The sequence below is a fragment of the Callionymus lyra genome, chromosome 11 (assembly GCF_982586985.1).
Source record: "Callionymus lyra chromosome 11, fCalLyr1.hap1.1, whole genome shotgun sequence".
Lineage (NCBI taxonomy): Eukaryota > Metazoa > Chordata > Actinopteri > Syngnathiformes > Callionymidae > Callionymus > Callionymus lyra.
This window is the reverse complement of record NC_141828.1, coordinates 13,926,666-13,952,579: the sequence shown is the minus strand read 5'-3', so window position 1 is coordinate 13,952,579 and position 25,914 is coordinate 13,926,666. Positions and strand designations below refer to the sequence as shown.

Below are 25,914 nucleotides of genomic sequence, written 5' to 3'. Positions count from 1 at the left end.
GGTGAATGATGTTTAAAAATCCATCTGTGCCCAGGTCTGACCTCCTCAAACAACCCTAGTGTGTGATTTATGCTTCGCTCCAGGCCCGGCAGCAGGTAGTAAGGAAGTGTTACTCCTCGCAACGGCAGGTTGGCGGCCGGTAGAGAAATGCCTCACCGTTGAGCTCTGGATTCCAGACCGCTGCGAAATGTTACCAGGTCCTGTGATTTCTCTGCCCCCCCCCCCCTCGCCCCCTCTTCCCACACAAATCCACAGTAAATAAGTGACAGAGAACTATCACCCGCGTTGCATCAGACTACACAGAGGCGAGCCGCTCACCCTTGCGGTCAGACCCCTCTGTGCTGGCCTGCACTGTAAATAACCATTTTTCATTCTCTCCCAGGTGGAAGATTTGGGAATAAAGTGTTTCATGTGCGCACGAGGTCGGCGGTCTCGCCAAACGCGTGTGAAAGTAGTATCTTGCACGGTTGGCGCTCGCCCTGGTATGAACGTGTTTACTCTGTGTGTGTGTGAAGCTCATTACGGCTGCCGGGTTTAAGTCCTCGCCCGCCCTGACAGGGCCGTGACCTCCGCTTGTTTGACGAGAGCAAAAAAAAGGCTGTTTCTGAGCCGGGGGTATAATATCGGCGTGGATCACATGATTGCCCGATGATTGATGGTGTGCAACTTTTGAATAAGCTTTTTCCTTACTCTTGCCGACGACGTTGTGTAAAGTGCTGACGGTGCGTTGGCAGGCTTTCGTGGGAGCGATTGTGGCGTTCGGGCTGTAATTCATGCAGGGTCGTGGTCTTGCCCCGCACGTCTGAAAACACACACACACACACACATGACGCCTGATCTGAGACTAGCAATATCCTCGTGTTGTAAACTCAGCAAACTCCCAAATAAACATGGCCTGGAATGGGAACCGGGAGAAGAGAATTGCTCGTTTCCTTTTCAAGCTTTTTTACTTCAATCTACATTCGGTCTCTATTTACTTAATGAAGGCTCTTTTCTCAATGAAACTTCGTGGCCGACACCAAATTGCATTTGTCCTCGTAATATTGGTCGTGGAGATGCTGAGTTAAGTTGCATTCCACGAGTGAGCTTGGACGGATTTCAAAGGGTATGGGAGTTTATATTGATGTAAAAACGAGTGATTCAATTTTAACTTTTCATTTAAAAGCTCCTTTCATTACATTTTTGTCCCGATTCGTTAGATCGGTGCTCATTTATATTATTAGCGTTGGTGAAAACATTGTTTATTGAGGTTGTTTTACCCATTAAAAAGTCTTCTTTTAGTGCGTTTTTTCCTGCAAAATGTGGGGGTCAAATCCAAACTCACTGACTTCATGTGCCAATGATTTAAATGCATAGACCTGAATAACAAGTGTACCACAAATGATATGACCTCAAATAGAAGTTGCTATCATAACACATTAGGATTGCGCAATTGCTGAGTCTGAGATCTTAAATGATAATCGTGTTGTGTTACAAACTTCAGGCATACTTATTTTAAAGTTGGCATTCAAGAACGAAAGCAGAGCCTGATACTACATTCTGTGTTCACTTCCTGTAAAGAGAGGGGCAGATGGAGACCCTTCAATGAATAGAAATATTGTTCTGTCCACAACTTGGGCTGCGTTTAACATTTTGACCCCTTGTGCGATTACGCTTGACACTCCTAATCTATAGCTTTTTAGTGCGATACTACAGAAGCCCGCTCTGGCTCCTGGCTTCTTCATCTTACAAAAGAGTTATAGGGTTGTTTTGATACCAAACTACTTGTTTTTAAAAAATAAATCCAAACCATATCTAAAGTGGTCTGAAGGAAATGAAAGTAAAAGTAAATAGCTTTAAATGGGAGTGACATAGGACCCTCTGGCAGCCATATTGAGTCCAAACGCAACAGATGTCTGACAGGTCAAGTGTCATTTTTGTGTGTTCAAACTGTTTGAGGCAAAAGCCACAGATGGAAATCGTAATGGTTTTTGATCAGGAACAGACCAGATGAGAAATGTTGGAAACGTCCAATCTACTATGACCTTCAAGTGACTCTTTACAATACAGTGTATCAAGTAACAAAACTGTTATTATATTAGGAAATGTTTCTTGTAAGCAAGACTTGTATGACGGCTGTTGTTATGCCCAGTTATTAATCACAATAACTATTTAAATGAAGATTTTTTTATGAATATGGAACTCAAACTTGAGAAGATTTCCACCTAGTGCAACACCGACTTGTCCGAACTTGTCTCGGAGAGATGATGGCTGAATGAACATTGTTAAAAATTAAACGGATCAGAAGAAGAAAAATCTCACGTTCCCACACTGCCCTCGTCTTACATTGATTTTATTTTTCTTCTAGGGTCAGATGGAAAGTTGATCGAGAAAGCCTCCCACTCAGGAATGATCAACCCCAGCACCCTCTGGCAGAAGCTGACCCACAACGGACCCGTGGCTCAGTTCGAGTACCAGATCCGGGTCAGCTGCGACGAGCACTACTATGGCTTCGGCTGCAACAAGTTCTGTCGGCCGCGGGACGAGTTCTTCGGCCATTACACGTGCGACTACAACGGAAACAAGACGTGTCTGGAAGGCTGGTCCGGACCTGACTGCACCACAGGTGAGGCTGACACACATTTTTCCCACCGTGAATAATTCGAGGCCGCCAGACTTTCAATGTGTGATTCACTCCCGTCTCATCTGTGGACTCTCACCCTTTCCTCTGACCCGGGCGTGTGTTATCAGTAAATCCGCCTGTACGCCAGGTGTTAGTGTGTATCACGGTTCACAACGTGGGTCAACAAATGTTTAAAAACGGTGTTAAAGTTTAAGCGTGTGAATTCTTTCTCTTGCAGCAATTTGCCGCCAAGGCTGCAGCACCGAACACGGATCGTGTAAACAACCAGGTGGATGCAAGTAAGTACTTGATTTCTTATTGATTTATAACCGTTCATCAATCATGTTGTAAGTGAGTAAGTAAGTAATTTTTATTTGTATAGCACTTTTCCAGACCAGGGTCATAAAGCGCTTAAACAATCAAAACAATATTCAATAAAGTATATATTTTAAAGATCAAGATAAAACTGATAACACAACAGGAGTTCCAGAAAATCAAGGAAAAGCCTGAACAAATGGAAACGTCTTAAGATGTTTCTTGAAGGAGTCAGTAGATCATCAAGCGCAAAGAGAGAGGAAGATCGTTCCAAAGCTTAGAAGCAACAGCCTGGAAGGATTTCTCTCCTCTGGTCCTGAACCGTGTTCAGGAACCATAAGTAGATTCTGATCCACAGACCTCAGAGCCCGAGCTGGGGTGTAAGGCTGGATCAGATCACTGATGGAAGGAGGAGCCTGACCATGAATAGATCTGAAAGTAAGAACCAGAATGTTGGGAATCAGAGACGAGACTGTGACATCCCTCCATACATATGCATAGATTCAAGCAGAGTTGCAGCTGGATTCCTCTTGTCGCGTTTTTTTTTTCTGCCGCCGGAGAACAAACTTCTGGAAGCGGTGACTCCGTGTGCTTTTCCTCCGGCGTTATCAGTCAAATCGCGTGTAACGTTCAGTTGGGTCTCAAACGTGTATTGTTTGTGTAGCTAATGGCTTCCTAATGCTGTTTATGCACACAGCTAGAGGAAAAGGCCAGGCGGAGATGGATATCAAAGCATTGTGTTCGGTCTTGTGCGACCCTCATCCTGTTCCGTCCCGTCGCTTCCCGGCGCTCTCTCATGCTTTCTCAGTCGTAGGAGACGGCCACGAATCGAGCCAAGCCCAATCGAGTTTTGCCTCATCATTGTTGCTTTTCCCAAGCTCCTGACATCATCATCGTCATCGTGTTGCTCTTGTGGACGGTTTTCTCAGAGCGAAGACGTTTAATTGTTTTTTTTTTTTTCTCGCTAGACAGGTGTGGCTGTATTCAAAGCTCTGGGGTTAAAGCCGCTCGGCTCTGCCAACAAACTCTCCCAGTGAGCGCTCGGCTTGTTACTTTCTCATCGTTAACTCTTGTACAACTCCGGAGCACAACAACAATTTTGGCTGCAGGGCAGGGCAGCCTCCGTCGTCATTGACTGTAACTCCACGCAGACACTTCTAATAAGGCTCTCTGGGATTTTCTCCTGGCCTGGAATCTCGAAACCATTTCCTCATGTTTTTATTGAGTTTTCAAAGATTACCCAGATCAATTACATTCTGGTAACGAAAACGATATTCCGCGATCTGGACGAGTGAATATAATTTTTTACGATCACCAATCGGATCGGAACAACGTTTTTTTTTTTTGTCAATATAGTATTTTTACATAAATAATCTTGTATTTAAAACAAAGAACTGTTCAAGCCATCGGTGGTGTTTTAATCCACTCTCCAGTTGTAACGGGACGAGAACCGATTTGTTGTCGTTGTAGCACTAAATCGAACCATTCGCGGATTAATCCGGCGTAACGTTTCCTTAATCGCATTTGGAAGACGTGTTCCAAAAAATCCCTGACATCGCTTCCAACACGCGAAGTCTTCGAGAATTTGTGGTTTTGGGGGTTAACCTTGTTGGGGGAACGGCGGCTCCATTACGGAGGGCGTAGTCTGAATCTGAATAATCATTTTTTGCTAAATAATTTGCTTACTTTGAAATGTGCTCTTTTTTGACCTGGACTAAAATTCCTTTTACAAATACTTTGAAAAAAATGTGTCGACTCCCCATTTGTGCGTCAGTTGTACCACGGCGCATTCCAGAGTAATTTAGCTGTGTAATAACTGTAAATGATTGAGGACCCCGCCGGGGGGAGTCCTGGCTTGCTCCTCATTGAGTGGATTAGCACACTTTTAAGGGACGGCCTCTTTAATCGCAGACGGAGCACAGAATTATTTTTACAGTCCATCCATTTCTTGGGGCCGATCACTATCACGCCCCTCCGTCCAACACGGACCCTCTACTTAACTGCGTCGCCACTTGGTCACCTGTTTAAAGACCCCGACTTATCAGTCACGGTGGATTGCTGCCTTTATTACGGCGAGAGAGAGGGAGAGAAAAAAAAAGAAAAAAAAGGCACCATTATCAGTGTAATTATGGACCTGGACATGTTGGCAGATTGAGTTCCTGTGTTCGGGGCCCGGGGCATGAGCCAGACTCCAGACTCATGGGAGTCACAATGATCCGCAGTGCAACAGCAGAGACGAGGGCTTAACGCTGTTCCCTGCAAGAGGCTGCCGCTGCCAAGCCACAGGCCGAGTGTTGTTTAAGAGCGCGTCTGGCCGCATGCTAATGTTAGCCGTGCTAAAAGTCCCATTGGAACTGTAATTTATTGTTTTGGCTTTTTTTTTTTTTTTTTCTTCTTGCTTGGTAAAAATGCTAAATAGTCCACAGTTTCCCTGTTCCCAACTATTGTGTTTAAAAGCCGTTGCATAAACACCCCATGACTGAAGTGGTGTTCCGAGCTTCAGTCCAGTCGCCGGGACACTAAATCATCAAGCGTTTCGTGGGAAATTAAACCCCAGGTCGGATCATTAAACGGCTCGCCCCTCGAATGTGTTGCAGATGTCTGTACGGGTGGCAGGGTCAGTACTGCGACAAGTGCATCCCCCATCCCGGCTGCGTCCACGGCACCTGCGTGGAGCCCTGGCAGTGCCTCTGCGACACCACCTGGGGCGGACACCTCTGCGACAAAGGTAAGAAAACGTCTGTCTCGCTTGCACTCGCTCGTGATGCTAAACGGAATCCCGTTGCAGACCTGAACTACTGTGCAACCCACCAGCCGTGTGTCAATGGAGGGACGTGCATCAACACGGGACCTGACAAGTACGAGTGCACATGTGCTGAGGGCTACTCTGGAGCCACCTGCGAGAGAGGTGAGAGATAACATCAGCCCGTCGATCCCTCTGCTAAATTATGGCTTGTAGGGGTGTTGAAATCTGTTCCTTTAGCACTCTTTGAAGGGGCCTTTTTGAGTGAGTGACCTTTTTTTTTTTTTGGATGCCAATCATGGTGGATGTTGTTATTCACTTTCTAATGTGTATTGAAAGAACGTTACTACTAAAAAATGAGAAGCAACACATCAGTAAATGTCTCTCTGCTCGGTTTCTGGAACGTATCAGGAGGTGGTTTTTGACATGACGCCAAAGCGAGACCAAAACAGGATGTGTCGTTGTTGCCATAGTAACAGTTTTTGTATCATGACGTTCCAAGACAAAGTTTAAACCACGGTCAGTTCTTCTTCAGTACAGTCATCAAAGTGTTTTTTTTTTTTTTTTTTTGGTGTGAAGTGGTCTCGTTGGTTTACAGCTGCGGATTTTGCAGTTTTGTAGTCCTTATCTGATTGAAGAGTCACTAAGTTGACCTAGTTACTGGTTAACAGCTGGACACACTTCTTGCTTAAGCAGGGAGTTGGATGTACTTTTCTTTAAATAAGACATGTTTTACTGATGCTTAAAAAAAATTCTACTAAAATGGGTTTAGTTTCCACTAGGGAACGTTTTTTTAAAACGTGCTGCTAGGAGCTCGAATGAACAGGAGGTTGCTAGTTTGCCGCCCGCAGACAGAAGGTCAGAGGTGCCCCAAGTTTGTAATCAGAGGAGGTGGTAACTCGGCAATAATCTGTTTCCACTTCAACACGAGTGGCCCCCCATGTCAGGTAATCCACAGCCTGATCTTCCGCGGCAGCTCATCCTCCTTCTAACCCTGGATGCGGCGCTGGTGGTTCAGCTGCTGCTACCACTTACCGTGGACACGATGGGTTCTTTCCCTCATTAAATCTGAGACCTCGCCGGCGCTGACAGCTTAACTGCAAAGATGTCGGTAAATGGCATTCTCAGTGACTGGAGGGTCCGCTGGGGGCGATGGGATGCGTCCTCTTCTTCTCCTCCTCCCCTGCGGCATTCCACCGTCTCACCCGAGTCAATCATTTATTCCCGATTCATTCAGGACTTGTTCATCCCTGACTCTCCCCGCCACTCTCGACAGAGAACGGCGGGGGAATCGGAAGGGGAGTCACGGTACGTTGGTCGGGTCAACTCGGCATGAAAGATGATTTCCTGGTGGGGTGCTCCGTCGGACGGGTCATGCGAGTGAGATGGGATGATTTTGAGCGGGTTTTCGTGGCAGGAGCGGAGGTCAGGCGTGAAGTCCAGCTTTTGAGTCAATGACCTTCTGCTTAGATGTTTCATTTAGTAGAATCTAATACTGTCGCAAATGAAAGGAAATAAACTCACCATGTTTATTAAGTTCATGAAAGTATGACTGAGGCATTTAATTTTTACCCCAAGCTTTGACTTAAAATTGAATGATGGGTTTAATGATGTGAAATGAGCTGGATACACTGCTTAACCCTTGTGTTGTCCCTGGGTCAAGGTGACCCGAAGGCCTGAAAAAAACAAATATGTCTGTGGTATCCCTTGTGTTGTCTCTGGGTCAGGGTGACCCGAAGGCCTGAAAACAAATGTGTCTTTGGTATCCCTTGTGTTGTCTCTGGGTCAAGGTGAACGATCTCCACCACTGGAGAAAACACAAGGGATACCACAAACGCATTTTCTTTCGGGCCTTTTCGGGTCACCTTGACCCAGAGATGACACAGGGGTTTATCATCTTACTTGTTTTTGATAAAATGTCTATTCAAAGTCATAATAAATAACAAGAAAATGTTTGAAGTTGAATATTATTCTCAAGTATTTCAACCAACTTTGTGTATTTCATTAAATACCCAACAACACTTTCTGTCTTTTTCCTTCTCAGCCGAACACGCTTGTCTGTCCAACCCCTGCTCCAACGGCGGCGTCTGCTCTGAGACCAGTCAAGGCTACGAATGTCAGTGTTCTCCGGGCTGGAGCGGTCCGTCCTGCACCATAAGTAAGAACCCTGTTCTTTTGAATACTCCAAAAAACACTTCCTTCTTTGAGACTTTTTTATCTTCATCTTTGAGATGAAAGGAGAATTGTGCAGAAGTTAAGAAGAAAATGGAGTCAATACATTTAACAATCTTTAATCTTAATCTTTAATCTTTTTAATTTTAGTCATTAAAAGTAATAAAATCCAAGCAGGGTTTCGAAGTAATCAGTTTATTTTTTTTTAACTTAAATTGCATTATGAGTATTGGGGCATTTTTGTCAATAACTAGTACTTGAAAATCAGAGTATTAAAGGAGAAAAAGTTAGATGATTGATTTATTAAAGCGCCCGAGACTTCTTTGGCTTATATTTGTTCTAATTTATATCAGAAAAGAACATTATTATTCTATTATTGGTCCACTTGACTGTGCTCTGGGTTGATTCTGTTCCCTTTTTAGATGTTTTTTCTCGACTTCTTCTCGACTTCTGTATTCAAAAAAGTTTTTAATTCTCTGCCCAGATATCGACGATTGTTCGCCGAACCCCTGCAACCACGCGGGGACCTGCAAGGATCTGGTGAACGGCTTCAAGTGTCACTGCCCTTCGCAGTGGTCGGGAAAGACGTGTCTGATAGGTGAGCTCGGCCGCTCCTCCTCGTGGCTGTCAACCGCACATGCCAATGCCACTCATGCCCTCCTCCTCCTCCACCTCCTCCACCCTTCTAGATGCCGACGAGTGCGAGAGCAAGCCCTGCGTACATGCCAACTCGTGCCGCAACCTGATTGGCGGATACTTCTGCGACTGCGTCCCTGGTTGGACGGGGCAGAACTGCGACACAAGTGAGTAGGTTTCTGTCGCCTGCACCTGTCTCGCTTAAATGTGATTTTAAAAAAGCTATATACGAGGGTGTAAGACGTGCCTCTGTGTCTGAAGTTGCTCAAAAAAAAGAGAAAAAAATCTTGGCAGCCGCCACGATTGCTCAATACAGCGTCAAACTGTTTCTGCAGCCATGTTATCTAACACTCGTAAAGCTCTTTTAAGCCGCTACAATGTTTTCACAGGCCCGCATCATGGGAAACGCACGCTGAAGCAAAAGCTTGTTTTCAAGGGGGGGGACGGGGACGTGCAGAAGTTGATCCTCTTTCTTCTGTTTTTTCGCAGATATAAACGACTGTAACGATCAGTGCCAAAATGGGGGGACTTGCAAGGTATGTGTGTCGCCGAGCCGCTGTCGGCCCAATGTTTTCCATGTTTCTGCTGATGTCACTCAAAGTGGTCGAGCGAATAGCCGCCGTGAATTGTTTTTCTCCGACTCCCGGCACCGAAGCGGATTCCTCTTTGAAATGGAATCTAAAAGGGTACTGGGTTCACAGGGGCTTCTGAGGGAGGGACGCGCAAGTTCCTTGACCACACTGGATTAGGTTACCAAAAACATTATTGTGTTCAGCCTCCGCGCCAGGAAAATGTGTTGAAATAATTGCGGAGCCGCGATAATGTCCCGCCAAAGTCGTTTTCGAAAAAAAAAACCCCACTCGCGTCTTCCTCTTGAAAAACCATGTTTCTCTTAAACCTGTCGATGGAGTTACATTTTGTTTTTTTGTTCTCCACCCCTCAGGACTTGGTGAACGGATACCGCTGCACGTGCCCTCCCGGTTTCGCCGGCGAGCACTGCGAGCGCGACGTGGACGAGTGCTCCAGCAACCCGTGTCTCAACGGCGGGCGCTGTCAAGACGAAGTCAACGGCTTCCAGTGTTTATGTCTGACCGGCTTCTCAGGAAATCTCTGCCAGGTGACACGACTCGCTCTGCTGACGCCGTTAGCCACGTTAGCGCTAAAGCGCCGTTAGCTCTGTTAAAGAATGAGTTATGTTTTAAACGTCAACTTGACAGGGCTATTATTATCATAACACTTGCATTTTATGGCTGTTAACTGCTTGAATATGATTTGGTTTTTAACTTATTTCCCTTTTATTACAACTTATTTTTAACTATTTATTTCTTTTCTGCTTGCATTGTTAGCCTCTTTGTTTGAACCAATTACAATCGGAAACTTTTGTGTTGTTTTTCATGTTTTTATTAACTTATTGAAACCCGGTTTGTAATTACAGTCAGTTTGCAATGTTTAATCTACCAGTTTAGCCATTTTACATGTGAAAGTGTTCTGTGCGCTAAGCTACGTTAGCATTTTTAGTTGCTAGATTAAACTTTGTTATTCCCGTGGGAAAATTCCTTTGGGGGGAAATGAGCTTTACTTAAAAACAAGCTTGTTGTGTAAAGTCCCTCAACGACAAAACATGTAGCATGGGGGTCAAATGTGGCCCCCAGTGTCATAATATGTGGCTGGATAAAGTGTAGAAGGAGCTGGTTAAAAAATGAATCAATTGGGATCTTCTCAAAGAGCGATTCATCTCAAACTATTTTTTAATTCAATCTTTATTTAATACTTCTTATTTTACTTTAGGCATAACATTTAATGAAATCTTCCTCATAGTAAACATGGGTATGAAACGAAGCGAAGACTTGAGCTGAATTTTTAAAATAAAGTCATTCATCTTGCGATTTAATGTCGTAGCTCGTCTGACAATGTGTCTACATAAATAACTTTTTTGCTTGTCCAGTCCTCCCCAAAAATCACAAGCATCCTCGGCCTCCGCTTTCCCGCCCCTCCTCAGTACTTTTGCTGTCGATTTTTCCGGCACCACCCTCCTAAATGTCTGTTCCACAGCCCTTTTTTTTTTTTTTTTGTTGAAGGAAATGCTTTGCTGAAGCTGCTCCTGGCTACAGCAGAATGCATTCCATAAACCAGACTCCGAGGACGGCTCCTATGTCTCTCCCTTGTTTTTCCCCCTTTTCCCCTTAAAAATGCAGCGCTGTGTGTTGTTTCCTGGCGCGGCCTGTAGGGAGGATGCCGCTTCTAGAAATGACTGTTTAATGTAGCGGGCGACTCGTCCGACCGTCTGGCTCACCCCCCTTTTTGTCTCTTACAGTTGGACATCGACTACTGCTCGCCGAACCCCTGTCAGAACGGGGCGCCCTGCTTCAACCTGGCCACCGACTACTTCTGCGCCTGCTCTGAAGACTACGAGGGGAAGAACTGCTCTCACCTCAAGGACCACTGTCGGACCACCACGTGCAAAGGTGCTTAAACCCTTATGTTTTGAATCCACCCCCCCTTACTTGAAAAAAAAAAAACCCTCTACCGAGCATTTCAATCAATTCTCACTCGGGGCTCCGTGGAAGTCTGGCAGCCGTCTGATCACACCGTGTGTGTTCCCGCTAACGACTTGGTGGGCTACCTCTTCTTCTCCACCCCCCCCTTCAACGAGTCTCCACATATTTCTCTGTGTGTGAGAGTAATTGAGTGAGTGGACCAACCACAGAGTCAGATACCGTACGCTGGGATTCTTTTTCCCCTCTTGGCAAGAATCGGGTGATTACAGGGGACAAACTCACCCCCCCGCTCCGCTAACCTGATCAGACAGGGGGAAAAGCTTTGAGAATGCACAGGATCACTCTAGATTGCTTATGAAAGCATAACAGCTTATTCGCTGATCACTTTTTTTTTCTTCCCAACAGATAGTTTTATGGGAATTAGATTTTGAGTCGTTTGCCAAGAGTCTTATCTTGTAGCCGTTTCACGAACTCCCCGCCCCCCCTTATCCTCGGAGTTAAAGAGCCGTTTTCTTTTCGCTGTTCGACCCACGTCTAATGAATTAGCCGTTCAAACACACTCTCCGCCAGTCCTTTTCTGTCCCAACGGCAATCATCCCCTCCGTCTCCTTTTGTTGCAGTGATTGACAGCTGCACCGTTGCCGTGGCGTCCAACAGCACGCCGGGAGGCGAGCGCTACATCTCGTCGAATGTGTGCGGACCCCACGGGCGCTGCAGGAGCCAGGCCGGGGGCCAGTTCAGCTGCGAGTGCCAGGAGGGATTCAGGGGCACGTACTGCCATGAAAGTGAGTGAAATTTCTGTGCGTCATGCATCACCGCAAACGTTACTCCAAGGCCGTGAAGACGGATTTGAGCCGACGGCTCGATAAGAAGTGGCTCTTCTTTGTGGCGGAGGTGTACTGTGAGGCAACTGTTTGGGCGTCCATCCTTGATGTAGATGATCTAGATGTAAAACTTGCCCTCAGAAATGATTTAAAAAGCTCTTTTAAGTTGCTAAATTCGGTTCTTCTGAGACGCTAACAGTAACGCCATAATCTTTGCTGCTGCTTCATCATCTCAACAGAACCCTCTTTGTCAGAATTCGGCCACACCGTCACGAATCATCTTTATATACAAACACTGGATAATATTGAAGTTAAATATGGACCCCTGGCTTTAGTCATGCGCTTTAAAAACCTATTTTTACGTGTACATATTTAATAAATAAACAACATTTGACCTTTTAATGACACAAAACCTTTTTGGGGGGTCTGTGTTGCATTGATGCGTCGCGAGACGGCTTTTTTCAGAAAAGGGTAATCCTTCCATCTAGACCAACAAAGGGGGAGACTGACGTCGCTTCCTGATCATTTTTCTCTGGTCTAAATATGAGTTCAGAGGATTAGTCATTCCCTCCTGAGCGTGTTCAGACAAGACTTTAGTAGTTAAGCTACCGGAGTCAGGTCTGTTGATGCGTCTCTATTTGACTCGCCTGAAACTTAAAACCTGTCCATGCTAACCACGTTAGCTTGTTGGATTCAACGTTAAAATTCAACAAACACAAGCTGACGACTCCCGCTTTCTTTCCCGCAGACATCAACGACTGCGAGAGCAACCCGTGTCGCAACGGAGGCACGTGCATCGACAAGGTCAGCGTCTACCAGTGCATCTGCGGCGACGGCTGGGAGGGCGACCACTGCGAAATCAGTAAGCGCCTCCTCGACGTTTTTTCCCTTTTTTAGCCTGACAGTCGAATCTGTGTTCCAAACATCCGAAATCTGTGATAAGTCGCTCAACACCCGGCTCATCAATCACTGTCCCCGCGTCTCCATCAGACATTGACGACTGCCGCACCAACCCCTGTCATAACGGCGGCACATGTCGAGACCTGGTGACTGATTTCTTCTGCGAGTGCAAGAATGGCTGGAAGGGAAAGACGTGCCACTCCCGTAAGATCCCTTCTTTTTTTTTTTCCGCCGCCCATATAGTCTGCCTGTGCAGGCTCATGGTATGCACTGATGTGCTGCTTGTAATCACTCAATCCAGCCTTTTATTCAGACTTTTTTCACCCAACATTTTCTTACAACCTCCAGGAGAAAGTCAGTGCGACGGCGCCACATGCAACAACGGAGGCACCTGCCACGACGAGGGCAACACGTTCCAGTGCAAGTGTTCCCCGGGATGGGAGGGGACGACGTGCAACATCGGTGAGTCAGTCGTGTCTGTCATGTCTGCCTCCTTGAACCCGAGCCGGGCTCGAGACGGGTTGACACACACTTGGAATTGATTTAGCAATAATGAAATTCATATCATCCGTCTAAAACAAACTCGATCGCAACAGTGGCCAAAAAATCTTTATTAACTTAACAGGAAGTAAGTTGACATCGTGTTTTTATTCTTTGAGGCTCAATTATCTTAATAGTGTGAATGCTGAAGGCAGAAAAATCTTCAACTCATGTTTCAACTCCTTCCATTGTACCGTACATTTATTTACCGACGCCTAGAGAGTTCACTCAACTTTAAGAAAACTTTTGTCTACTTAAGACTACTGATTCTACTATTACTTGTACTACTACTTGTACTTTTACTACTACTTCTACTAGTGCTTTTTCTTCCAATTCTACTAATGCTTCTACTAATTCTTCTACTTCTACTAATTCTATGACTTCTACTTCTTCTACTCCCACCACTACTTCTACTACTACTTCTACTCCATCACTACTACTATTACTACTACTCTACTGCTAATTCTTCTACTACTTTTTCTACTTCTACTACCAAGTCTTCTTCTACTTCTTCTACTACTACTTTCTTTACTTCTACTACTGATTCTACTATTTATACATCTACTACCAATTCTTCTATTTATACATCTACTACCAATTCTTCTTCTACTTCTTCTACTACTACTTTCTTTACTTCTACTACTGATTCTACTACTATACATCTACTACCAAATCTTCTTCTACTTCTTCTACTACTACTTTCTTTACTTCTACTACTGATTCTACTATTTATACATCTACTAACAATTCTTCTTCTACTTCTTCTACTACTACTTTCTTTACTTCTACTACTGATTCTACTACTATACATCTACTACCAAATCTTCTTCTACTTCTTCTACTACTACTTTCTTTACTTCTACTACTGATTCTACTACTTATACATCTACTACAAATTCTTCTACTTCTTCTATCATTTCAGTTTACAGACTCCGCATTCACACTGCATTTTCTTCTCCTTTCCTTCAACATCATTTTACTCTTATCGTTCAAATCCATCGTCTCTACTCCTTTATCTTATCTTAAACGCTGGCTTTTTCAAAGGTCACCGGCATGAATTTGACGTTTGTCTAATATGACTTTGCGAGGCCAGATCTGGCTCACGATTCATCATCTGAATTTATCAAAGGTTTGAGGCTCTGATCAAGTTGTTGCATTTCACTTGTGGCCTCCGATCAGAGTTTATGTGGAGCTAAACCTTGGTCGTAAAATATTGTATTTATTTTTAACCATTAAAAATGTGAATGAAACTAAACAAGTTATATCATGCAAGTCAAAGACTTTCTGTTCATGTTTTAAACCAGAACTTTCTTAATGTACTCAGAACAACGTGAGGTGGATTGATCGGCTAAGTAGATCCAGAACCTTCCAAAGAACTGTTCGATTATCAGCTCATGAAGCCAAACGGTTTTCTTAATACATGCACACTAGATACAGTGTTTAATTCCAGAAAAGTCTATCTGCTAATGTTTATCTTATGAGGAGCATTCCTGTTCCTGTACAGGGTAATTATTCCACTGATCTGATTTGTGGCGTCTCGTACAGCCCGAGGTAGAGTCTCCCGAACATCGCTTGAGTTTCTTAATGAACTGGCTTTGATTCGCTCCTCGACTCTCTTGGTTTTATTCTTATTTAGGTTGAGGTTGGAAACGCGGCACCTCCTCCGATCCAACATCTCTTTTCCACATAGTCAGCTCCCACTAAGTCATATCATGACTTGATTGATGAAGCGTCGTTTCGTCGTAACACCCCCGATGTGTTCGATACCATTCCCAGAATCACCGATTCATCTTCCCTCTCCGAGACGACGCCACCCAACTATGCCCTGAAATTTAATTCAAAAACTAAACGTCTCTTTTTTTTTTCGATTCCTCAGCCAAGAACTCCAGTTGTCTTCCAAACCCCTGTGAGAACGGAGGGACCTGCGTGGTGACGGGCGAGTCCTTCACCTGCGTCTGCAAGGAGGGCTGGGAGGGTCCCACCTGCACCCAGAGTAAGTCCCGGTCATCTGTGCTTTGATAAGCTTCAGTTCCTCCTCTTGATCTGTATCTTAAAAAAAAAAAGCGTCTTTCCTTTGCTGGCCACGAGAGAAGAAAGAGGAGGGAGAGAGGGGCTCAAAGTCAGGAAAGTGGAGACAGATGTTTCTCCCCATTGTCCAACGCACACCCGTCTCTCCCCACTCGCTTCTGCATTCCTGTCCAAACAGTGACATGTCTGCTTGTTCTGCTGCGGCTCCCCTGCACTGAAGCACAGAACATGAAAAATCCCCCAAACTGGTTCAGGACTAAAGATTGAGAACAAGGGTGTGTAGCCGGTGCCAGTGGGGGGGGGGGACCGCCGGACCTTTTTTTTTTTTTTGTGTTAAATGATGGGAGCCGACTCTGTTGTTGGATCTGCTTGCGTTGTTAATAAGGCGACGCAGAGTCCAACCAGCCCAACACGCCTCTGAACACGCAAGCTCAGACGTGCTCTCTGCTGTCATGTGCACAAAACACTCATGAAAAGAGACACAACCCACTCATTACTCTCCTCTCTCTCTCTCCCTCCCTCCTTCTTTTTTCTCTTTCAGATACCAACGACTGCAGTCCCCACCCATGGTAAGTGGAAGCCAAACATTTCCTGTAGATTCGGGCCGATGTAAACAGGGCGCTCCTCCTGTAGATTCTTCTATATTCTCACCTGCCTCTGATACACCCTTCGCTGTCATCCTTTTGTTGGTTTACTCCCAACTTTCACACGGTTAAACCGCAGCTCGACGACTCCCTTCAAATCATGTGAAGCGACACCTAAGACATAAGAAACAATAATTCCCGTGCTTGTCAAGAAACACTTCCTGGTATCACAAGAAAAACCAGAGTCATGCACAAACCTTATTCTTGCAAACACTTTCCCATTTGTTGTCAAATATCTCTTCACCAAAAGTGCACTGACTGTTCTCTCCTTTGACATCATGCTCTTCTCCTAAGGTCGCGGGGAAAAAATAGATTTTTTCTGGACCACAGGACATAAAAATTTGTGAAGATTAAGTTCATTGTACTTGGGTTTGAACCTGCAGCTCTGTCAAATAAACCCTTTAAAACAAATAAGGCTTCAGTCCAAGGAGAACAAAAAGCATTTGTTTTTCTATCTAACAGTGTTTCAAAGTAGAAGTTCAGAGCATGAATTTGGACAAATAACTTTGAACCTGGACATCAACGCACCGTGTGTGTTCTTGTGTTTCCACAACAGCCTTATTTATGTGTCCGTCTGTGATTTTTGTCTCGGGCACATCTGGAATAGATGAATCGAGGAGAAACAAGATGTAACTAATCACGATAAAAGCGTATTAATAGGTCACACGTTAGAACGCCGTTTGTCTTATCAGCCATTTTTACCTTCACTAGCTGACCCTTAAGACAAGGGTTTCAAACTCAGTCACACAAGGAACCCATTTCTGATAATACTCTTGGTTATGTTATAATTACCAAACTATCTTCTTTCATTTCCTTTTCTTCAACCCTGATTTTAACATTATTGAAATCTTCTGTGTCATTTTTGACATCCTCAATCTCTGTCACTTGTCTTGCATTAAACACTTGCATCTTCATAGGTCAACATTTAAACAATATTCGACTTTGATTCTGAGCAAAACATCCGACAATGACTTGGCGGTCCAGAGTTTGACACACACAAACACATTTTAACATAAGCTTAGCCATTACTTGGTTTCAATTTAATTATCGGTGGTCACATTTACCGTCAAATGCATCTTTTTTTGTAATGCGTCCATATCTCTACTTTGACCTTGAGATCTTGGTGGACCACAATACTAACGCATGTTTTAGGGGCTAATATTATTCTAAAAAACACTTTAAATTGAGTCATATTGACCAGAAGTATCTGACCGATGTCTCATCCAACAGCTACAACAGCGGGACCTGCGTGGACGGCGACAACTGGTACCGCTGCGAGTGCGCCCCCGGCTTCGCCGGACCGGACTGCCGGATCAGTGAGTGTTGACCCCTCCCCTCGCACCCTTTACCTCGCCCCCCGCTCGAGCCGTCAGTTTTTTTTTTAAAGCGAGTCCCAGCCAAAGGTTGGCGAGGAAATGAAAGGTCCCGCCGGCCAATTATCCTCACGTCTAGCTGTTGGCCAGCCTGAGCCATTTTTGGTGTCACTCCGCCAGGACCTGTTGCCGTCCCCGGGGGAAAACCGGCTTAGCAGGCCAGCAGCTAATCAGCCGTGCTCTCTGACACTGATTACAAAGATTGTTTTCCCTCTTAAAGGCTTTCAGATGGCCACATTCTTTCCCATTGCCGAGTCTTTGTTCTGCTAAGTCCAGCCTGTGGCTCCCGCATACCTGCTAATGATGCAGCCTTTAATAAAGTCAAATTAATGTCCCGTGCTGATTTAAGACTTGTTTGTATTTCTAGAAAACGCTTGTTCATCACATTCTCACATGGAGGTGCGATGCGTCGAAGTTGAATCATCGTACTTTAGAGTGACGCGGTCTTAACATTGAGCACTTAATTGAGCGGCTTAAAGCGCTGGACCTGGGACTACGTAGATCATTTAGGCACATGTGTGCTGGTCCTTATGTATGTTGTCTCTCTGGGCACTTTTTTTTTTACAGTTCAAAAGTAAAGTCTTTACTTTATGGGGTGTCATTTGCGGTCTTAAAATCTTAACTTAAAACGACCCGCAGCCATAGGCAGTGATGGCGAAAGAATGTCAAGTGAAAAATAAAAGCTAACTTTGATATTGCAATGAAGATCTAATTTTTTTTAAACGAAAAGATCAGCAAAAATGGAGTCTCCACAAAGTTGAGCTAAAGAAGTGATGACCGGAAAATCCAATGTTTTTTACTTCAAAGTAAAATACATTTCGGTATTTTGTTTGTTTTAAACTTGGAATAAAGTTGGTTATACAGTGTTAATGCTATAGATTGTTGTGCATTATGTGAGTGGAGTGCTGTCCAGGGTGTCCCCCTCCACTCACTTATTTCCTCACTTTATCCCAGCTGAATATTTGTATACGGTGTCTCATTTCCTGTTGTTGTTTTTTTCTCGCGCAGACATCAACGAGTGCCAGTCGTCTCCCTGTTCCTTCGGCTCGACGTGTGTGGACGAGATCAACGGCTACCAGTGCTTGTGTCCGCCCGACAAGACCGGACCTCAGTGTCAAGAAGGTACGTCGTCGCAGGCGAAGACGAGGGGTGATCTTTACAGTCCCTCGCTCATATCTGTGTCCTCAACAGCCGTCCGAAAGATGTGCACCGTCAACGGGCACGTGGTCCACGACGGGGCCAAGTGGGACGAGGACTGCAACACGTGCCACTGCTTCAACGGGAAAGTCGTCTGCAGCAAGGTAAGGTCCGATGACGTCACGCTGCTTGTTTGTGTAGCAGAAACAACGTCTACAACCCGTCGACAACAACAACGTTTGTGTCACGGGGCGGGGCCGCGTGGGGAGTGTCGGGTTTGTTTTGGAAAGAAACACAGTGGCAGTGTTGGCAGTCAGATGCCAGGGCAGATCTCCCGCTCACATGCTGGTACTTTCTTCATTCCTGTCTGACTCGGGAGAAACAATGGATCTGCCCTCAGGAAGCCTCAGATAAAGAGTCTTCTGGAGATAAGAAGCCTTATTTTTAAGGTTTAAAAAATGGGTCAACGGGTAAAAAAAAAATCGCTGGTCAACAAATGTGCTTGTTGACATCATTATAATTAACAATATTTTTTAATACATCTACATTATTTTAAAATGGGTTTAAAAATGTTTTTTTTTTTTTTGTGATAAATTCTAATATAAAGTGGTCGGACATGTTAAGGTTCTACAGATTTAAGCTGTAAATAGCGGATGTTTTACGCCGTTTAATATCGAACCGCTCACCGTGATCATGTTTGACATCAGGGAAGAACTTTTCGCCACAAAAACCATTGTCGAGTCATAACAACGGAGGCGAAGCACGTTCAATTTCATGTTTTGAAAAACACTTGAAAAGTCGAACTGTGAGTCAAGGAAACTTGGTCGAGTTCAACTAAATACGACTTTAAGTTGTGAACATAATATTCCATTTACTATTACTATTTAACATTTTTTTAACCATACTTTTTGTTATAATAACATTTTTGGATTCATTTCTATGGTGAAATATATATGTAGGTCAAACTAAAACAGTCTATGGGCCAAAGCAAGAGATATTTTAAAGTCTTAAGTGTATTCAATATTTAAAAATAAGAGACCACAGTCAATCCCTGGACCTCTTCAGAAGGCATTTTCAAACAAACTGTCAAACCATGAGTCGCTGTCTGAGGTTATATGATCATTGTAGCTTCGCAAAATGAGTCATAAAACCAAGGAATCACTCATTTTAGGTTTGCTTTTGTGTTGCCGTCTGCAGAGAAAGCTCCCATTCTTTCTTGCATGTTGTTCAAGCGAGTTCTAGTGACGACGGCCACCTGCTGTCCCATTGAGTTCATTGCTATTAGATGCGTTTCAAATGCTAAAAAAGGTGTCAAAACTTTGTAGATAAATTAAAAAAATGTATGTAAAAATACTGGGGAGAAAAAATGTTGTTTTTTTTGTTCCACAGCCTTGAAGGTTGTTTGCTCTGATCTCCTGCTTTAAATCAGCGAGGTTATCAAACGCTTCTCAACACATTAGTCTGTTTATTTTAAATTCTGCCCGTCAATCCCTCTCTAATCCCCCGTCGTCTTCCCTCAGATGTGGTGCGGCCCGTCCAAATGCCAGCTGGGAGCCAAGGGTAAAGGCGGCTGTCCGTCAGGCCAGAGCTGTGTCCCCATCCGGGAGGGTCACTGCTTCATCAAGCCCTGCGTGGGCCTGGGCGAGTGCTGGCGCTCCAACGCGCCGCCGCCCGCCCCCAAATGCCACCCCAGCTCCTGTTACCAGGACAATAGCTGCGCCAACGTCACCTTCACCTTCAACAAGGACACCCTGTCCCGGGTGAGTTTCCAATATGTTCCCCCCCCCCTCTCATTTCCCCGGGAAATGTTTGCTCATCGCCGCGCCAACCCCACCCGGTGCCGACCGCAGTCGCAGATTAATTTCAGGATCATATGGATTTGAGTTAAATCGGGAGCGCCGGCGACTCTGTCACCGCTCGGGATCATCGCCGGCCAGTTGTTGTCTAACAAGCGTGACAGCAGATAGTGACAAGCAAATAAGCCGGCGGTCTTTTATCTAAATAAAGTGGATCACGAGCAGATAGCACCTTTTTAATCCCGAGACCCTCCACAGCAACTCCGGTTTCCACTGACGTTCGCCGTCTGTGTTTTCAGGGGCTGACGGTGGAGAACGTCTGCAAGCAGCTGCGGCGCCTGTACGTGGTGAAGAATTTCTCCCTGGAGAATTCCGTGTCAATAACCTGTGACCCGTCCTTCTCTGCCGGCAACGAGATCCACGTCTGCATCGTAAGTTGATCGCCGAGACCGACCGCCCGCGACCGTCTCGTAACCGACTCTCTTCCTGTCTTCCCGACAGTCCACCGAAGACCACCGCATGGACCGCAGCCCCGTCAAGGAGATCACGGACTGGATCGTCGACCTGGTTAGCAAACGCAACGGCAACAACACCATCATCACCTCCATCGTGGAGGTGCGCGTGCCGAAGCCCAGCAAAACCGGTACGACCCCCCACCGCGTGTCTCTCAGACGTGACTCCTTCTCTCTCTCACACACACTCTCACACACACACACAAGTCGTCCTGTGTCGATACAAACTTCAATGGAGTCTGGAGCGGCGGCAGCTCCAGCATGTGTCCGCCATCCATCACCACGGTGACAGCAGACTGCCGCCGCGGCCAAATAGAAGCCTAAATGACGGGCTCAGAGGTCAGACTGCAGCTGCATAAGCATCTATAACGATTTAGCCGTTCGTGCCTCGGATGAAGATGACATTAGCGATGTTTTCTCAAAGACACGTTGGATGGAAAAGTGATATTTATTTTAGCAGAGGTTGTCGGAGAGAAAGAAGGAGTGGAGGCGACGAGAAAGTTTCTTCACTTCGGTTTTCGTAGATCAGATAAATTCAACTTCTTTTTTTTTGTATCATGGATTCTTGAGTGGATTTGTTGGTGCTTCAATGAAAGAGGGAAGATAAAAGGAAGTATAGAAGGAAAGAAGAAAGGATAGAAAGAAGTAAGGAAGGAAGGATAGAGGGAATTAAAGAAGAGAGGATAGAAGGAAAGAAGTAAGTAAGTCATTTTTATTTATATAGCGCTTTTCTAGACCAGGGTCACAAAGCGATTAAACAATCAAAACAATATTCAATAAAGTATATACTTTAAAGATCAAGATAAAACTGATTTTAAAATAACATAATAAAACAGGAGTTCCAGAAAATCAAGGAAAAGCCTGAACAAATAGAAACGTCTTAAGATGTTTCTTGAAGGAGTCAGTAGATCATCAAACACAGAGAGAGAGGAAGATCGTTCCAAAGCTTAGGAGCAACAGCCTGGAAGGATTTCTCTCCTCTGGTCCTGAACCGTGTTCAGGAACCATCAGTAGATTCTGATCCACAGACCTCAGAGCCCGAGCTTGGGTGTAAGGCTGGATCAGATCAGTGATGTAAGGAGGAGTCTGACCATGAATAGATCTGAAAGTAAGAACCAGAATTTTAAAATTGATCCTGAAAGAAATTGGCAGCCAGTGAAGCGTTTTAAGGATCGGAGAAATGTGAGTTCTTCTACTAGAGCGGCCAAGAATTCTCGCTGCAGAGTTCTGAATCAACTGCAGGAAGGGAGGATGGATAGAAAGAAGAAAGGATGGAAGGAAAGAAGGATTTATAGAAGATCCTCAACCTTCTTTTGGCACCTGAGACCCATTGAATGTCTACATCACTTTCTCAGACCGACCTTCAGATTAAAATGGCAAAAATCAAATGGCACAAGTTTACATCTTACAATAACGCTGAATCAGCAGAAATCTCAAGGAGAGTCAAACGCTTGTATCTCTTTGGAGAAAATCCAGATTATTTTTCAAAATAAAATGCCTTTAAGTCTGTTATAATCAATAGAACAGATTTATTTTCTATTTCTGTATAACATGCTTCACACACTGGTACCTCCGCTTGCACTGATGTGTTTGTGGTTAAAAACATTTGACATGGAAACGTGACCTTGTGGGGACAGATTTGTGGTTTATGTACCTGGTTAGGACCGATCAACGAGATGTTTTAACCGTCGTCAACTTCTGGGAGTCAAATCATTGTTTTTCCGGCTTTAACTGGATTCAGAAAGCAGAGAAAAAAAGAGTAGAATGGAGGAATTGTGTTGATATTCAAAATAATTTGTGGAGGATAATTTTAGCACCTAATGTGTTTTAGACACTATTTGCTGTGATTTTGACTTCGTTATTCAACCTCAGTTGTTGTTTCTATAATGGTGTAGTGAAGACACTGTATCATGATACAGTAGATGATATTCTATGTTTGAAAATGATTCATGTTTCATTGAATGAGTAGATTTAGAGACAAAAATGATGAAGCAGAGAGTGACATCTAGTGGCTTCACTTCAGTTGTTTCATGAAGCTTCGTCAACAAATCACTAGTGACTGGTAGTGATGTGTTGACGAAGCTTCATGAAGCGGCGTCATTATTTTAAGAGCACCACCTACTGACCTCTGGTAGTGATGTGTTGACGAAGCTTCATGAAGCGGTGTCATTATTTTAAGAGCGCCACCTACTGACCTCTGGTAGTGATGTGTTGACGAAGCTTCATGAAGCGGTGTCATTATTTTAAGAGTGCCACCTACTGACCTCTGGTAGTGATGTGTTGACGAAGCTTCATGAAGCGGTGTCATTATTTTAAGAGCGCCACCTACTGACCTCTGGTAGTGATGTGTTGACGAAGCTTCATGAAGCGGTGTCATTATTTTAAGAGCGCCACCTACTGACCTCTGGTAGTGATGTGTTGACGAAGCTTCATGAAGCGGTGTCATTATTTTAAGAGCGCCACCTACTGACCTCTGGTAGTGATGTGTTGATGAAGCTTCATGAAGCGGTGTCATTATTTTAAGAGCGCCACCTACTGACCTCTGGTAGTGATGTGTTGATGAAGCTTCATGAAACGGTGTCATGTTGTTTAGAGGTCAGTAGGTGGCGCCATCAGTTTAAAAATGATGTGATGTTTCATTAGAACAGAAACTAGAGCAGAGACCGCCATCTAGTGGACTCTGAAAATAATGACACTGCTTCATGAAGCTTCGTCAGACCATCAGTGATAACCGCTCAATAACCTTGTCGCTTTTGGTTTTTTTTTAGCTAATGTAGCTCTACAGCTAGCTTGGTGCAGGTTATAGACCCACTTTGAACCCAACTTGGTTCTTAAATCTAGCGCCCCCTATTGTGTGGAAAAAAAACCTCATTAGGACCCTTCAGCTTTAGAGGGCCACATGAAGTGTCTGGGCAGCCTAAAATTGTCCCACTGGCCTAGAGTTGGACACGCGTGCTCGGGCAGATGTTGCTTCAAAGAAGCTCTGACACCACGTCTTAAGCACCTTGATCCTGCTGCATGTGTAACGTGCTCACCGTGAGTCAACAGTCTGAATCCTAATCTCAACACTTAGAAAATGGGATTATTTGCACAAGCGTCGGCTCAACATTTAGATCAGCGGCTGTTTCGTTTGTTCGACATTTCTCGCACACGCTTCCTCCCGATCTCCCCGGACCTAATCCCTCTATAATCTGCTCCTCCTCAGATTACCTGGTGCCCCTCCTCAGCTCCGTCTTCATCGTGGTCTGGGTGCTGCTGCTGGTCTCCATCCTGCTGTGGTGCATGCGGCGGCGGCGGAAGCAGAGCAGCCACGGCGGTAACGGTGGCGGCGGTAACGGCGGCAACGGCGCGGCGTCCGGCGGCGGCGCCGAGGACAACAACGCCACCAACAACGTGCGCGAGCAGCTGAACCAGATCAAGAACCCCATCGAGAAGCACCTGAGCCTGACGGTGGCCATCAAGGACTACGAGAACAAGAACTCCATCATTGCCAAAATAAGGACGAACCACCCCGAGGGGGACGAGGACGACAAGGACCGGCACCTGCAGAAGGGCCTCTTCGCCAAGCAGCCGGCGTACACGCTGGTGGAGCGGGACGAGAAGACGTCCGGCTCCAACGCCTCGTCCAAGCTTCCCAACTGGACTAACAAGCAGGACAACAGAGACTTGGAGACGGCGAACAGCATAAACAGGATGGACTACATAGTATAGCAGACAGCTGTGTTGCTGAGCAACCCAAGCCCCTGACACCCCGGCGGTGGGTGAACCCCGCCCCCCCCCCCGCCCCCCCCGCAGTATTTCACATGTTCCCCGTGTTAATTTAACTTTTGACAAGCTGGCTTACACTGGCGGTGACGGTTGCCACGGTTCGGCTGGATGGAGTCGCGAGGCGCCGGTCAGCATTTCACCCTCGGACACATTTCACGAGCTCCTAGTCTGGAGCGAAAGGTGCCTTTTTTTTTTTTTTTTAAATCCAGCCGCGGCAACCGTCGAGAAAGATTGACTTTATTATTTATTTTTATTTCGGGGGAGGAGGGGTGAGGAGGAAGAGTAAGGGGGGGGGAGGGTCCGGGTGGGGGGGGGAGGCGGGGACGGGGGGTCAAATGTCAGCAGTCGCTGCCGATATGAAGAATTTACGTGTCAATTTAGAGCCTGTAGATATGTACATTTTTTTTTTTTTATTAATCATTGTGTATATTTGATTTATTAACTTAATAATCAAGAGCCTTAAGATATCATTCCGTTTATTTATGTTCTGTCTAGTTTGAAGGTTTGGATCGCTGTGGATCTTTCCTGCAAAAAAAAAAAAAAGCCCACATTTCAGTTACAGAGGCTTCTGGGCCACGGTTCATTTCCACACCTTTTTTTTGTTGTTTTTGTTGCATTTCACCACTGGTCGCCGGGCGGAGACGGAGGCAGACATATTGCTTGCCTCACGTGGATTTATACACTTAAGGGAACAAAACACAGAAAAAAAAAATCCTTCGTCAGCCGTGGACCCATCGACACATTTCAAAAAAAGATTGTTGTTTTTTTTTCGGTTTCCTTTGACTTCACGCCGGAGTTTCGTTAGTCGGCGGAAACTTGACCAGCAGGGGGCGACGGGGACGCTTCGGACCCGTTTAAAAAAAAAAAAAAAAACACTGCCTTGCTCGACGAGCCTGCTTCGTTTCTGTGCACATTTCTTTATATATAACAAAAAAAACACACAAAAAAAAAAGGAGGCTCTTAACGACGAACATGTTTTATCTCATCTGTTAAACCCTTTGAGGTCACGGCAACGTGTTGTCCCGTTTTTTTTTGTTTTTCGATGAACTTGAGAATTATTTGTTGATCTGGCGATATATTTTTGAAAGTCATATTTATTAAATATTTTGTATGAAAAGAGAATTAAAGTGGTCTTTGTCGTTGGGAGGGGAAAAAGAAAAAAACACCAAAGTCACAAAGGTCTCTGTCCCAAAAAAAAAAAGTGAGTCGTCTTTGAAGCGAGTCATTCCTGAAGACGAAAATACCTCCACATGATCCTCACAATGTCCTCCTTGTTCCAGGGTTCAGCTGGAAGCTCCTCCGCCTGGCTGGCTTTGCGAGGAGATGAACTTGTTTAAACAATCTGTTTATGTGGATTAAAGTCGGAGCAGAGATTAGAACGACTATTTAAACACAAGTCTTTCCTTATTTTCTTACTGCTCGTATT

At 44.9% G+C, this 25,914-nt stretch overlaps 1 protein-coding gene across 1 annotated transcript in view; it reads left to right on the top strand.

Annotated features, from left to right (window-relative positions):
* Positions 1-24,759, top strand: part of jag1b (jagged canonical Notch ligand 1b) — a 32,561-nt gene extending 7,802 nt beyond the window's left edge. Inside the window, exons 4-26 of the mRNA XM_087802702.1 lie at positions 2,348-2,605; positions 2,841-2,901; positions 5,515-5,645; positions 5,706-5,825; positions 7,705-7,818; positions 8,317-8,430; positions 8,522-8,635; positions 8,958-9,004; positions 9,412-9,585; positions 10,783-10,933; positions 11,587-11,751; positions 12,539-12,652; positions 12,781-12,894; positions 13,039-13,152; positions 15,107-15,223; positions 15,800-15,827; positions 17,133-17,218; positions 18,284-18,397; positions 18,467-18,576; positions 19,933-20,172; positions 20,508-20,639; positions 20,710-20,851; positions 23,926-24,759. Coding sequence (XP_087658828.1) covers positions 2,348-2,605; positions 2,841-2,901; positions 5,515-5,645; positions 5,706-5,825; positions 7,705-7,818; positions 8,317-8,430; positions 8,522-8,635; positions 8,958-9,004; positions 9,412-9,585; positions 10,783-10,933; positions 11,587-11,751; positions 12,539-12,652; positions 12,781-12,894; positions 13,039-13,152; positions 15,107-15,223; positions 15,800-15,827; positions 17,133-17,218; positions 18,284-18,397; positions 18,467-18,576; positions 19,933-20,172; positions 20,508-20,639; positions 20,710-20,851; positions 23,926-24,431 — 3,266 coding nt within the window. The 3' untranslated portion in view covers positions 24,432-24,759. The remainder of the gene's footprint in view (positions 1-2,347; positions 2,606-2,840; positions 2,902-5,514; positions 5,646-5,705; positions 5,826-7,704; positions 7,819-8,316; positions 8,431-8,521; positions 8,636-8,957; positions 9,005-9,411; positions 9,586-10,782; positions 10,934-11,586; positions 11,752-12,538; positions 12,653-12,780; positions 12,895-13,038; positions 13,153-15,106; positions 15,224-15,799; positions 15,828-17,132; positions 17,219-18,283; positions 18,398-18,466; positions 18,577-19,932; positions 20,173-20,507; positions 20,640-20,709; positions 20,852-23,925) is intronic.
* The last annotated feature ends 1,155 nt before the right edge of the window (positions 24,760-25,914 follow it).